The following is a 14,576-nucleotide window of genomic DNA, read 5'->3' on the forward strand; positions in this document are numbered from 1 at the left end:
AAAATTTTGACCTCTTCTGACAGCCATTTCTGCCCTGGGGAAAAGTCTCTGGCAATCTCCTCTATCTCTGCCTCTCATTACCTTGTACACCTCTATCAAGTCGCCTCTCTTCCTTCCTCTCTCCAGTATGAAAAGCCCGAGCTCATTCAACCTCTTCATAAGACAGGCCTTCCAATCCATGCAGCATCCTGGTAAACCTACTCTTCAACCTCTCTAAAGCATCTACATTCTTTTCATAATGAGACGACCAGAACTGGACACAATATTCTAAGTGCGGTCTAACCAGGGTTTTACAAAGCTGCAGCAAAACCTTGCAGCTCTTAAATTCAATCCCTCTGTTAATGAAAGCCAAAACACCATATGCCTTCTTAACAATACTATCAACTTGGGTGGCAACTTTGTGGGATCTATGTACATGGACCCCAAGATCCTGCTGTTCCTCCACACTGCCAAGAATCCTGCCTTTAACCCTGTATTCAGCATTCAAATTTGACCTTCCAAAATAAATCACTTTGCAGTTATCCAGGTTGAACTCCATCTGTCACTTCTCAGCTCAGATCTGCATCCTGTCGATGTCTTGTTGTAGCCTGTAACAGCCCTCGACACTACCTACAACACCACCGACTTTGTGTCATCGGCAAACTTACTAAGCCACCCTTCCACTCCTTCATCCAAGTCATTTATAAAAACTACAAAGAGCAGAGGACCAAGAACAGATCCATGAGGGACATCACTGGTCACTGACCTCCAGGCAGAATACTTTCCATCCACTATCACTCACTGTCTTCTTTCATCCAGCCAATACTGTATCCAGACAGCCACATTTCCCTGTATCCCATACCTCCTAACTTTCTGAATGAGCCTACCATGGAGAACCTTATAAAATGCCTTACTGAAATCCATTTACACCATATCCACTGCTCAATCTTCATTAACTTGTCACGTCACATCCTCAAAGAACTCAATAAGGCTTGTGAGGGATTACCTGCCCCTCACAAAGCCATGCTGACTATCGTTAATCAAACTATGTTTTTCCAAATTGCCATCAATCCTATCTCTCAGAATCCTTTCCAGGGCCTTGCTCACCACAGACGTAATTCCCAGGGATTTCCCTATTCCCTTTCTTGAAGAACAACATTCATCTTCCTCCAATCAGCCGGTACTACTCCCATGGAGAGTGAGGATGCAAAGATCATCACCAGATGTGCAGCAGTCTCATTCCTCGTTTCCCGTAGTAACCTTGGATATATCCAGCCTGACCCTGATTACTGATCAGTCTTGATGCTTCCCAGAATTTCCAGCACATCCCCTTTCTTAATATCTATCTGTTCAAGCCTATTAACCTGGTCCATGGTGTTCTCGCGATCAACAAGGTCCCTCTCTCTAGTGAATACTGAAGCAAAAAACTCATTTAGGGCTTTCCCTACCTCTTGTCAGTAAATCAATAACTACCCTAGTCAGTCTTTTTATTAATTCATTCACAGGTCTGGGCAAGGTCAGCATCAATTGGATATCCTAATTGCTGTTGAATTGAGTAGGGCCAACAGTAACATGATAGGCCAAATGGCCTGCTGGTGAACCATAACAGTTCTATGATTTGTTTTGATTTCAAACTCTATGACTCAAATGGCAGTTAGGAGTCAATCACATTGCAGTGGGTCTGGAGTGACATGGTGACTAGACCAAATAAGAATGGCAGATTTCCTTCCCCAAAGGACATGAGTGAATGAGCTGGGTTATTTTTAAAACAGTGATACTTTCATGGTCACTAACCACGAGCTTCACCTAAACTTGTCGCTCAAGCTCAGTCTTGTTGCAGATGGCAGGTTACAGACACATACAGCACGGACACAGACCCTTGGTCCAACTCGTCCATTTCGACCAGGTATCCTAAACTGAACTTGGTCCATTTGCCAGCATTTTGCTCATGCCCCTCGAAACTCTTCCTATTCATATACCCATCCAGATACTTTTTCAATGTTGTCATTGGACCGGCCTCCACCACTTCCTCTGGCAGCTCAGTCCACACATGCATCATCCTCTGCATGAAAAAATTATGAATCAGGTTCCTTTTCAATCTTTCCCCTTTTACCTTAAACCGATGCCCTCTTGTTTTGGACTCTCCTATCCTTGGCGATTAAGCACCTCATGATTTCATCAATTTCTATAAGGTCACCCCTCAGCCTGCGACACTCCAGGGAAAAATATTCCAGTCTCTCCTTATTACTCAAATCTTCCAGTCTTAGTAAGATCCTTGTAAATCTGTTTTGAACCCTTTCCAGTTTAATAACATCCTTCCTATACATTTAGAGACAGAGACCCATTCTCTGCAAACAAAAGGAATATGATGACTGTGAAAGCCATCTGCGATTATAGCAACAACCCACCTGGTGTAATAATGTCTTTCACCATTGATTATTTCATTTCTTACCTAGTCTGGCCTACATGTGACTCCAGACACATAGCAATGGGGTTGACACTTAAAAGCCCCTCTGAAATGAACAAGTGAGACACACACACACACACAGATCAAGGGGGCAATTAATGGTAAGCAAATGTTTGCTCACAGCTGAGGAAAGTATGAAGACAGCATGAGTGAGGAGGCAGGGAGAGATAGGTAGGGATGCGATTGCAGGGAGGGTATTTAACTGTGATGAAAGCATGGGCATTAGTCTGAGGTTTCTCAGACTGAAGAGCAGATGGATGGGGAGTGAATTTCCGAGAGCAGGGACACCACAATTAGAATCCAGCTTTGGGAATACGGAAGAAGAGCTAGAATGCAGAATCAGACTCTGTTTCAGTGATTGGCAGGATCTGGGAACAATCCAAAACAGGGTATCTCAGGGAACCACAAGGACTGGGAGAGCGCTGACAGGGTACATGAACTGAGCATGAAGATCTAGATTAGGGGATAGTTAAAGAGGCAGAGAGAGTGGCAGAGGTGTCAGTGGGAAGTGGTACGAAATCAAGTCTTGGAGGATCAAAGGCTCAGGGTTTGAGTCTCCGTGGGAATGAGAGCCAGGAAAATGGTGGGCACAAAATGGCCCAACAAAACCATAAAGTTGCAGCAATCAGATTTTCACTTCAACAACGTGTGCCATTTGTATGGCGACTATAGTGACTGTAATAAAGTCAACTAGCTGAAACTCTTAGAATCTGAATTCCCTGATTGGGTCTGTTAATCTGGTCTAATCAGAGAGTCATGGCTAACAGATTTAACCAGGAGTGTAAGAGGTTCTGGTCACTCAGAGCTGGCTCTGAATGAGGCAGTCCTAACATCAAGGACTCTCCATGGGTAAATGAAAGAGTGACTTGGTGATGGATACTGGCCTCTGTGGAATTATTTCAATGAGGTTCACATCCTAAAAACAACTCAAGGCACTTGACAGGAAGGATCAATCAGACAATTAACTGATCAGGACTGATGGTTAAACAGGTCAGTCTTTAAGAAGCATTTCAAAGAAAGGAATAGCAAAAGGGAAGGTGTGCAAAGGACTGATGGGGTTTGGGAAATTGACAGCTGAAGGCACATTCACCGACAGTGGGACCATTAAAATCAGAACTGTTCAAGAGGGCAGTTTTATGGACCAGACCAAACTTCCTCAAAACATGTCAGCGAGATAGCCGAGACCTTACCTTTTCCTTATAAGCAAGTGCTAGACGTTGCATTCTGGATGCAATGGAGTTGTCAAATTATTAGGCTTGAAGAAAACACACTTTATTCATACACTATTGTTACAATGAGGCTCGTACGATTGCAACAGTTTAAAGGCAACTGGATGGGTATATGAATAGGAAGGGTTTGGAGGGATATGGGTCGGGTGCTGGCAGGTGGGACGAGATTGGGTTGGGATATTTGGTCAGCATGGACGAGTTGGACCGAAGGGTCTGTTTCTGTGCTGTACATCGCTATGACTCTAATACAGGCAAAATGAAAATAAAAGAATTGACTTAACCATAACTCTAAAACTTAAAATAATAAGCTATTCATTAACTGTTCCAACATAGTAACATCCCATAAACACCACCTTTTGCAAAGGCAAATTCAGTAAAATAGATTGTCTCACAAACAATTCAAGTAGAAGGAAGAGAACACCGAGAAAGAGAGAGGAATAACAGCTTCCACATCCAGCTTCAAGACTCTAGCAACTGTAGAGAGCCAAAAACTAGAAGTCCCCCGATTCTGTGGGAACTTGAGCTCACTCATGCAGACTGCTTCTATTGTTCGAACTTTCGGAAAAATCCCAAGGCCTCCCAAGCTGTTGACTTGATTGGCTTTGAGCAGGTGGCTTTGCAACCTTTTCAATCCAAAGTATCATCAGAGAAGCATCAAGAAAAAGTGAGGTGACAGAGATAGGAAGGGACTGAGGAAAGTCAGGAAGAGACTGGAGAATTTTCACATCAGGAGTTTGGTTCATGGGGAATAAATTGTGTGAATGAGGAGATGTCAGGATGAGGAGCTCAAGGTGATGGACAGCGAAAATACAGCAGATACGTCCCCACCTTGGAAAGATTGGCAGTGCTGTGTCCGGTTGGTACATTGGCACTCCCTACACCAACGTCCAGCCGGTTGAGAAGAGCCTTCAGCTGGTGTAACACAAGGACCTCGTTGTCTCCATAGCGTTGCAGTAGGTCGTGGAGAAAGGCTGTGGGTAGAATGGTCACATTCCCCTCTGCGGCGGTGACTGACAGAGGGACACCCAGCAGCAACAGCAGCCACATGTTGTGATGCTCACACCAGAGATGTTGACTGAGAAAAGAGAGAAGGCCAAAGGTCAGAATACCATGGTCAGACATGACTGATCACTTAACACACGCCAAGGCCAGCTGACGAACTGCCCCTTCATTCCATACAGCTAAATTCACAAAACAACACACTACAGCAAATAACCTCTCGATACTGTGATAAGTTGACATGCATAATTTAGGCCACAGGATATTAGCTTTCAGATAGGAAATGCAAAATACACACAAAACAAACAGGAAAGATTTTTCCGAGTGCCCCCCCATAATCCCAGGATGTCCCAAAGCACTTTACAGCCAAAGAAGCATTTCCAATTGATTCACAACTGTGACAAAAGGCAGGAAGGTTGGAGATCAGTTCCGAGGGAGTACCACACCGTCGAAGGGTCAGTGTTGACGGAGCACCGCACTGTCAGAGGGTCAATGCGGAGGGGATACTAATCATAAATACAGGTGTCTCCTGTCATTGACTAAATCACAACAGCTTCTTCCTCAATGCCATTATTTCTAACATTGGGGTCAATTCCTCTCCACACAGTCTCACTGCTGGGTTGTCAAGAGAAACAAGGGTTCCCAGATAAAGGAGAACATGTCCTTGAGGAATTCATCAAACCAGGGCTGAAAGTATAGATAATTACAAGAAAGTGACAGACAGCGTTCAGAGGGCACCTTTTATAATCTGCGACGACCCACAGTCAATCAGTATATTCTTCTGACAAGTCGTCCCTGCAGAGTGGGTGGACAGAGTAGAGATCGTTTCGATGTTGAGCCTCCTGGCACTGAGGTCTCTCAGTGTCTGTTCCGAGATACAGGGAAACTGAAATACATCATTCAAAGCATCTGCTTCACACTGGAAATCTGCTTTGTTTATGCACAATATTTCACAATGCCTGCTGCTAGTCCTGTGATCGTACCCTGTAATGATGAGAGTTGGCTTGTAGTTGCCAGCTGTGTGTTCCACTCAAACACAACAAACTGTGTTCCAAGGCGTCATGTATCCCTGACCCTCTGCTACCAGGGGTCACCCACCTGATAAAAGGAACATTTTGCCACGGATATTTGTAACCATTTCAGATCAATGTGCTGCAACAGCCCTTCTGGGAACATTACACTCCAGTCTCAGAGTACTGCCCATGTGACCCATCGTCACCCTCATGTATATATCAACATTAGAGGGAGCTTTATTCTGTATTTCACCCTTTGCTGCCTGTGTCCTGGGAGTGTTTGATGGGGACAGTGTAGAGGCAGTTTTACCCTGTGTCTAATCCTGTGCTACCCCTGTCCTGGAGGCGTTTGATGGGGACCGTGTAGAGAGAACTCTACGCTCTAACTAACCCTATGCTGTCTGACGCCAGAGAGTGCATGAAGGGGACCGTGTAGAGGGAGCTTTACCCTGTAACTAACTCCTTGCTGCCAGTGTGCTGGGAGGGTTTGATGGGGCTACAGTGTACAGGGAGCTTAATCCTGTAACTAACCCCGTGCTATCCCTGTCCTGGGAATGTTTGATGGAGACAGTGGAGAGGGAGCTTTACATTCTAACTGGAAAGCACCTCACGCAGGCCAGGCACTCTGGAATACTGAAACTTGGGAAAGATTTTAAAAGTTGGCAGTGGAATTGATCTCAGGAGGAACAGGATGTTTTAGTGGGTTTTGGCCCAGTCATGGGTTTCAGTGTGGCAACAAGTCCTGAATCAACAACGTCAAATGGACTTCAATTTTTATTTGATTAACCTTCAATTTATTTTACTTAAACTTTTAGTTGCAATTTCTAAACGGTTAAACATTCCCAATAGTACACATTACAATGACACTCATAACTGAAACGAGTCTGCTTGCCTTACACTGCATAGTCCACATTAACCTGTCACGACACTCCATTCTAAATCTGACTACTTTGAAAAAAAAAGGTGCATAGCCATATGCTTATTTCACCTTGACTCAAACATGCAACACAAGAGGCAGCAACTCACACTAGAGTACTCTACCATTGGGGACAGGTCTAGAACTATATTTTAATTTATTCACAGGATCTGGTCATAACTGGCCATTTATCACCCATCCCTGATTCCCCAGAAGGCCATTTAAATGTCATCAATACTGCTGTGGGCCTGGGGTCTTGTGTAGGACAGGTAAGGACAGCAGCTTGCTTCCTTCAAGGACAATAAAACAGAGGGTTAATACTGGTGAGGACAGGTCTAACATTGGGGTACAGTACTAGTGGGGGTAGGTCTGTCACTGCATAACAAGGAATATTGCGTTGGTGGGGACAAGTCTGTCACCGGACAACACTGAGGTACAGTACTGGTGTGCCTTGCATAATCCTGGGGTATAAATCTGGTAGAAACAGTGTACGGAACTGGTGTGGTAACAGCCTGTGTACATTGGGACATCCTGGTATTTATCAGCTGATGCTGGGAAGCTGGGAACTATCGAGGCTGTGACAAATATTTTCCTCTGCCTGGTTATTACTGAGCACGATGAGGTGTAATGGTAAAACTGCCAGAATAACAAGGCATAGGGAGAACTTTGTTCCAGGAGTCTCATTCAACTCTTCAGCATATTGCAAAGCGCTGTATGGCTGACCAGTTATCGTGAGACAAGACTAATAGTTGTTTTCTCAAGATGGGCGTGGTCAAATGGAACTTAGCCAGATCCCACACGTACACAGCAACGAGGAGAAGCAGACCTGATTGCAACTATGTAGGTTATGAGATAATTATAGCCTCGCCTGGAGTTTTGACACATCATCAAGGCTGAGTCTCCCAGTGTGAGACTGCGTGAGTGCTGCATAGTCAGAGCTCCGTATTTCAGGACAGCTATTCAACTGACGACACAGAAACATAGAAATTAGGAACAGGAGAACACCATTTGGCCCATTGAGCCTGGTCCACCCTGATGATCCTGGCTGATCCAGCTACTTTCTCAGTAAATGAATCCATGACCATCGTTCCTGCTTCTCCTGTGGCCCTGGTCAACAGTGAGCCTTCATATAACATCACTGAAATAGTTCTCTGGTCATTAGCACCTTTGTGAGATCTCGCCGAATGCTCACTGCCAGCCACAATAGCAACAGTTCAACCCTCTGAGGTTCTGAGATGATCAGTGATCTCTCCAGAGGCCACCAAATACTCCAGTGCAGTCAACCAGTGTGGTGCTGCCTCAGAATACAGCTTGCTCAGGAACTGATGGTCATGATAAACTTCCAGTTTATATTTCCTGAAGTGTTACCATAACAACACTCCCTCAGGGCTCGAGAAACACCAAGACATACAATCACCAGCTTCACACTTTAATTAAACAACTCAGCAGCGGTTTGGAAACTATTTGCCGCAGCGAAGTCTTCTCTAAAAGGAATTTGATTCTTGGTTTGCCCTTCCCCACCTACTGGGTATCAAATCAACTGCATTCAACTTTCTTCATTCAGGTGAAGACTGTCAGTGTGCGAACAGAACTCTTCACTTCATATTCACCAACAATTCTTATCAAACTCTCCCAGGACAGGGACAGCATGGTGTTAGATACAAAGTAAAGCTCCCTGTAGTCTTTCAAACTGAAAGTAAAGCATCCTTGACACTGTTCCCATCAAACATTCTCAGGACAGCTACAGCACAGGGTTTGAAAGATATTCCCTCTTACAATTACGGCAGGACTGTGGAGCATAATGTAGGAGCAAAGGAGAAGAACACAACACAAACTTCCATGTGCAGACTGATCAGTTAAACGTTACAATCATGAATTCCAACTAACTGAAACAAAGCAAAGTTGGAAGTTGTTTCAAGTTGAAAGGCAAGGGGCAAAGTATCAATGACAAACAATCCACAACAGAAATGGTGTCGAGGTGGTGAATGAAAGCTGAAGTTAGTATTTAACCTAAAACTTGATTTATTGTGACATGGTGCCCCTTATTGAAATCATGACAGATTCTACACAGATTTTTCACCCAGCTGTACATCACAATCTATTAACACCTCCTGTCTCTGATTTAACAGGGTGTTTGTCAATGCAGGGAGCTCTTCCTAATTAAATTGGAAAACTGAATCTAACATCATTAACCTCTGCCATAAACTCTGTTCACTTGCCATCAAGTCCATCCCTCAATGCGTCAACAGTCTCGGGAAAAACAAGACAGTTGACAAAAGTTAGTGTCCAATAGGAAACTCAGGTGAGTTTCCGAGCACTGTTCTGTACCATCCCTCACACTGTACTTCAGCTACTGTCAGCTAACACTGAACCACAGATGGCTGCTGTTACCTTGAGATGAGAGTACTGCTGTGTGCTGCGAGCTGACATCCTACCTCTCACTCTGCATGAAGTCTAGTTCACCAGAACCTCCACTCTGTCCTCATTCACACCAAGTCCAGTTCTAACACTGGAAGCAGGTTCAGCAACACCTTTCGTTTCAAATTTTCAGCTTAGTGTTCAAACCCCTCCACAGCATCATATTCCAAGAACTCTCTGTCCTGAACATATAGTTGGAATCACCTCCGTCCCCACAGCCATCACTTAGAGAATGTGAGTGCTGCTGGCAAGGCTTGCTATTTTTGCCCATCCTTGTATGCCCTTGAACACAGTGGCTTCCTCAGCAATTTCAGAAGGCAGTTAAGTGTCATCCACATTGCTACTGGTCTGGAGTCAGGTACAAATGGCAGATTTTCTTCCCTGAACAACATTTATGAAACAGTTCAGTTTTTACAACAAGTAATACCCGTTTCACAGACCTCCAAGGATTAAAGTTTCACCACCATCAGTCAGCAGCAGTGACTCTGTCTTTAGGAGATTGGTTTCAAGACACTGGACATGACTAGCTCAATTCGACAATGGCTCCTCAATCTAGACAGAAAAATATAGATCTCTAGCAGTAGTTTCACCGTGTGCTCATTTTCATTCTCTGAAAATGATGAGAATGTGATTACTTATAAATATTTCAATTAAGCACATCAGTCTCAATTGCATCCCTAACAGATGCAGACCTGTCCCCACCAGTATTGAACCCCAATATTAGATAGTAACAGACCTGTCTCCACCAGTATTGTACCCCAGCGTTTTACAGTGATAAAAACCTGCCCACCAGTACATTACTCCAGTGTAACAGTGACCAACTTGTTCCCACCAGTACAGTACCCTAGTGTTATGCAGTGACAAAATTGTTCCCACCTGTAATTGTATCCCTGTGTTACACAGTGACAGACCTGCCCACAACAGTGCTGTATCCCTGTTATTCAATGGCAGAACTAGCCCCCTCAGTACTGTACCCCAGTGCCATACAGTGACAGATCTCTCCCCACCAGTACCTTGTCCCAATGTTATACAGCGACAGACCTGCCCCCACCAATACTGCAGTCCAGGGTTACATACTTACAGATCTGTCCCATCAATACTGTAACCCCAGTCATAGAGATGTACAGCACATAAACAGATCTTTCGGTCCAACTCGCCCATGCCGAGTAGATATCCAAACCCAAACTTGTCCCACCTGCCAGCATCTGGCCCATATTCCTCCAAACCTTTCCTATTCATATCCCCATCCAGAATTGTACCAGCCTCCACCACTTCCTCTGGCAGCTTATTCCATACACGTACCACCCTCCGAATGAAAAAGTTGCCTCTTCAGTCTCTTTTATCTTTTCCCTCTCACTCTAAACCTATGCCCTCTAGTTCTGGATGCAGTGACCAACTTGTCTCCACAGTACTGTAATCCAATTCCATACAGTGACAGACCTGTCCCCACCAGTGCTCTATCCCATTGTTATCCACAGACAGAACTATCCACCATCAGTACTGTACCCCAGCATTATAGATTGACAGACCTGTCTCCACCAGTATTGTACCTCAGTTTTATACAGTGACTGACTGTCCCTGACGTCCAAATCATTGCGATAGATGGGGAAAAGTTGGGATACAGTCCCTAACCCTTGCAATAGCTGACTGGTCACAACCTGCCAACCTGAGAATGACCTGATTAAACCTACTGTCTGCTTACTAACCAATCTGCAGTGCATGGTCATATAATACCTCTCATCTCACAGTTTAATTCTGTCTTTCAGTTTCCTGTGAGGCACTTTGTCAGAAGCTTTCTGGAAATCCCAGTACAGAATAGCCACTGGCTCCCCCTTAGTGACTCTGCTCAGAACATGTTCAAAAAACCCTCCAGCCTGTTTGTCAAATGTAATTTCCCATTCATAATTCCATGTTTAATCAGACAATAATTTTGTGTCCAGTAAGCACATTGTTTATAATTGATATTTCTGAAGACTGACAGCAGGCTAACAGCTCAGTCATTGCCAGTTTCTCGGTCTCTCTCTCGCTCTCACCATTCTCCTGAAACCCTCCAAACTTGGGGCACCAACAATTAGTTGAATTTTGAAAGTTGGTCACCTTTGTATCCACTGTCTCTATAGCCATGTCTTTCAACACTTGAGAATGAAGGGCATCGGGTCCCAGGGATTTGTCCACTTTCAGTCCCATTTATTTCTTCAATTCCACTTTTACATTGATCCTAATTTCTTTCAGTTCTACACTCTCACTTGACTCTTGGATCCTCATTTTTTCCAGAAAGACTGCTTATGTCTTCCTCTGTGAAGATAGACACAAACTGTTCAGCTTGTTTGTCACTTCTCTATTTCCAATTGCACTCTCACATTTCTGCCTGTAACAAACCCACAAAGATCTTTGCTTATGTTTCCCTCATTTAATACTCAGGGAACATGAGGTTAAATTGCACCATGATAGCCAGTGGGATTTAAATTCATTCATCAAATAGAAACTGAAAGCACATCTGAATCATGCTGAGTATGAAGCTATCAGTTACTGTTAAAACAAATCTGATTTACTTATTTCTTTTCAGGAAATCCTGCATCCTGACCCAGCCTGGCCTGTAAGACTCCACACCCACAGCAGTGTGGTTCATTGTTAACTGCTCACTGAAGTAGTCTAGCGAGCCAGTCCATTCAAGCACAAATCCAAATAGGCAACAAATTGCCCTCAATAGTGGCACCCATAATCTGTAAAAAGGGTAAATAAAAACTCAGTTAGCAGCACACTGGACAGATCTGTCTTGACTTTGTGTTCAGGATCCTGAAGAGACTTGGAATCCCTACCTTTTGGACTTGGAATGCTGTCTATTGAGGCACAACTGACACGATGTCGGGTAGAATCAGAGCGGAGCAAAGATGGACCATGCATCTATTACAATCGCATGCAACTAAAGATAGCCAGCCCACAGCTTCACAGAGGGGTGTTGTCAGAGATTGCAAAGCTGGGAATGAGCCGTGAGATAAGAACAGACAAAAGAATGACTCTGAACAACAACCTTCAGTAACCTTCAGGAAACCATAAACCGTATCATACATTGGCCAGGGCTGGAATGAAAACAAAACTCAAATTCAACAACATGCTGGGCAGTCAACAGTGTGATTTAGATTGAGAAAACAGCTCCCTTGACACAGCCACATTAACAGCACGGGATTAGGCACAGAGTGAAGCTCTCTTTACAAAGTTCCCATCAAACACTCCCAGGACAACCACACTTAAAAGGCATCTGAATAGGTATATGAACAGGAAGGGTTTCGAGGGATATGGGTCAAATGCTGGCAAATAGGACCAGGTCAGTTTAGGATAACTGGTCGGCCTGGATGGGTTGGACTGCGGGGTCTGTTTCCCTGCTGTACAACTCTATGACAGGTACAACATGAGATTAGATAGAGTAAATCTCCTTCTACTCTTTTAAACTGAAAATAAAGCTCATTCGACACTGTCCCAATCAAACACTCCCGGGACAGGTACAGTACAGGGTTAGATACTGGGAAAAGCTTCCGCTACATTATCCCCATCATACTCTCCAAAGGACAAGGAGGGGTTACATACATTATGAAGCTCCCTCTGCACCGTCCCCTTTTTCTGTCGAACCTCGTGTTCTTTTCCAATCATATGGCTCTCATTCTCTTTGTTTTTCATCTCCCCTGATTCCAGTCTCCCACGCTCTAACTCTCCCCCTTTCCCATAGTTTCTCGTTTGTTCTGCCTGATCCTGATCCCTCACCCTCTATTGAAAATCTCGAATGGTCATGCTCTCGGTCTCGACATCGTGCTTACTCCGTCCGATCCCATTTTCTCCTGTTTCCCCTCTTTTCCCAGATCCAGGGTGTGTAATTAATCCTGCTCTCCCTGAGGCCAGCCTGTTCTCCTTGTCTCCATGATGCCGGTCTCTGCCTGCCTGGAGCTGACGCAGACAGCTCTCCAGATGGAGGCCTTACTGAGGGCAGCGGCGTTTCTGTTTCTGACAGCCCGGACTCGGAGCTGATGTCAGGGGGTTTTTGGGAGAGTGTCAGGGGCGTGGGGGTCTGACCTTGTAGCGATCCTGCTCCGAGATGGGACGCCGCTCCGTTTCGGGATTCCCCTCTCCCGCCGGCAATGTGTCACTTTCAGGCAACGTCGCCAGGAAGAGTCCAATGAGAGGCTGGCACCAAGGACCCGCCCTCCCTTAAAGGGCCCGCACCCCCTTGATACAACTGTCCATGAAGTTGGTGAGGTCACCCCTGAACGCTGCTCAAAAGGGACCGATCAGATTGATTCTGTTTTCAAAAAAAAGGCGAGAGGTTTAGCATTCAATTGAGAGCTCAGACGATACTTCCATTCATGGGGGATTGTCAAACTGGGGAATATGGTGAAAGAAGGGGGAGGGGGAAGCACTCTGAGATGCAAAAGAATTTCTTCTCCCAGAGCGTCACGAGAACATCTGGAATTGTTGGCTACAAAAGAGGCTCAATCTCTGGCAGTAGTTAAAGGAGGTTTAAAGTACAAAGACTACATCTGGATGACTGTAAGCAGCTATGGTCTCCTTATTTAAGGGATAACTGCTTTGGACACAATTGAGATAAGATTCACTTTAATGGAGGAATTATGAGTAAAAGTTAAACAGCTGGGGATTCTATTCCCTGTGTCTGAAAAATGAGGCGATCTTATTGCAACATATGAGCTCGGTTAAGGGTTTGACAGGGTTGCCTCAGACGGGGTACAGTTTCAGAATTAAGGGTCACCCATTTAAGACAGCTGAGAAGGAACTTCTTGCAACAAATAATTATGAGGGTTGAGTCTTTCTGTATACTTAAAGCAGAGATAGATTTTTGATCATTGGAGGAGTCGAGGGTTACAGAGAAAAGGAAAGAAAGTGGATACAAGGAATATCAGACCCCTGGGGCCAATTTCTATGGTACAATGACAGTATGAAATTGTTCAATCATTATCTTCTCTCAGGGTGGATTAAATGACCCACTCCTATTCCTCCTCACTCAAACAGCAGCCAGAGAGTCAGGCTAGAGATCACCACCCAGGCAGAATGGCATTAACATACCAATGATTGAGATTCCACCATGGTATGGGATCAAATAAATTCCTAACATTTACCACCTTCAGTAATTCCCTTTCATCACAGTCATGGGTTTATTCCTCCTCGTTGGAGACTCTCGCTCCACAGCACTACTCTAACTTTCAAGGCAATCATCTCTCATTCTTTGAAACGCTAGAGAATACAGGGCCAATTTCCACGATCTGTCCTCATAACACAAGTTTGCTAGCCAGGGATCAGTCTAGTGAATCTTCTTCTATCATAAATGTGCCCCTCCATGGATGAAAGGATAAAAACTGCATGCAAAGCTCTTAATGTCTCAGTCAAGCTACGTACAATTGCAAGACACCTTATTAAATTAGTGCTTCGTCTCAGTGCTTGCCCAAACTGTCCACTGTCATAGGTGCCTGGAGTCTGTCATCTCTGGTATAATTCTAATAAACTTTCTTTGCACCTGTGCCAAGCCAACTTTTTATAACTTTATTGTTTGG

At 44.5% G+C, this 14,576-nt stretch overlaps 1 protein-coding gene across 8 annotated transcripts in view; it reads right to left on the minus strand.

Moving 5' to 3' along the window:
* Positions 1-13,190, minus strand: part of slc39a14 (solute carrier family 39 member 14) — a 30,100-nt gene extending 16,910 nt beyond the window's left edge. For 2 of the 8 annotated variants that reach the window (XM_043681161.1, XM_043681162.1), the window contains exons 1-3: positions 13,087-13,190; positions 5,413-5,560; positions 4,504-4,750 (exon numbers count right to left, since the gene is read on the minus strand). In XM_043681161.1, coding sequence (XP_043537096.1) covers positions 4,504-4,722 — 219 coding nt within the window. In that variant the 5' untranslated portion in view covers positions 4,723-4,750; positions 5,413-5,560; positions 13,087-13,190. The other 6 variants (XM_043681165.1, XM_043681164.1, XM_043681166.1 and 3 more) reach the window with 6 other exon arrangements.
* Positions 13,191-14,576: the final 1,386 nt, after the last annotated feature.

This window comes from Chiloscyllium plagiosum, chromosome 42 (assembly GCF_004010195.1).
Source record: "Chiloscyllium plagiosum isolate BGI_BamShark_2017 chromosome 42, ASM401019v2, whole genome shotgun sequence".
Classification (NCBI taxonomy): domain Eukaryota; kingdom Metazoa; phylum Chordata; class Chondrichthyes; order Orectolobiformes; family Hemiscylliidae; genus Chiloscyllium; species Chiloscyllium plagiosum.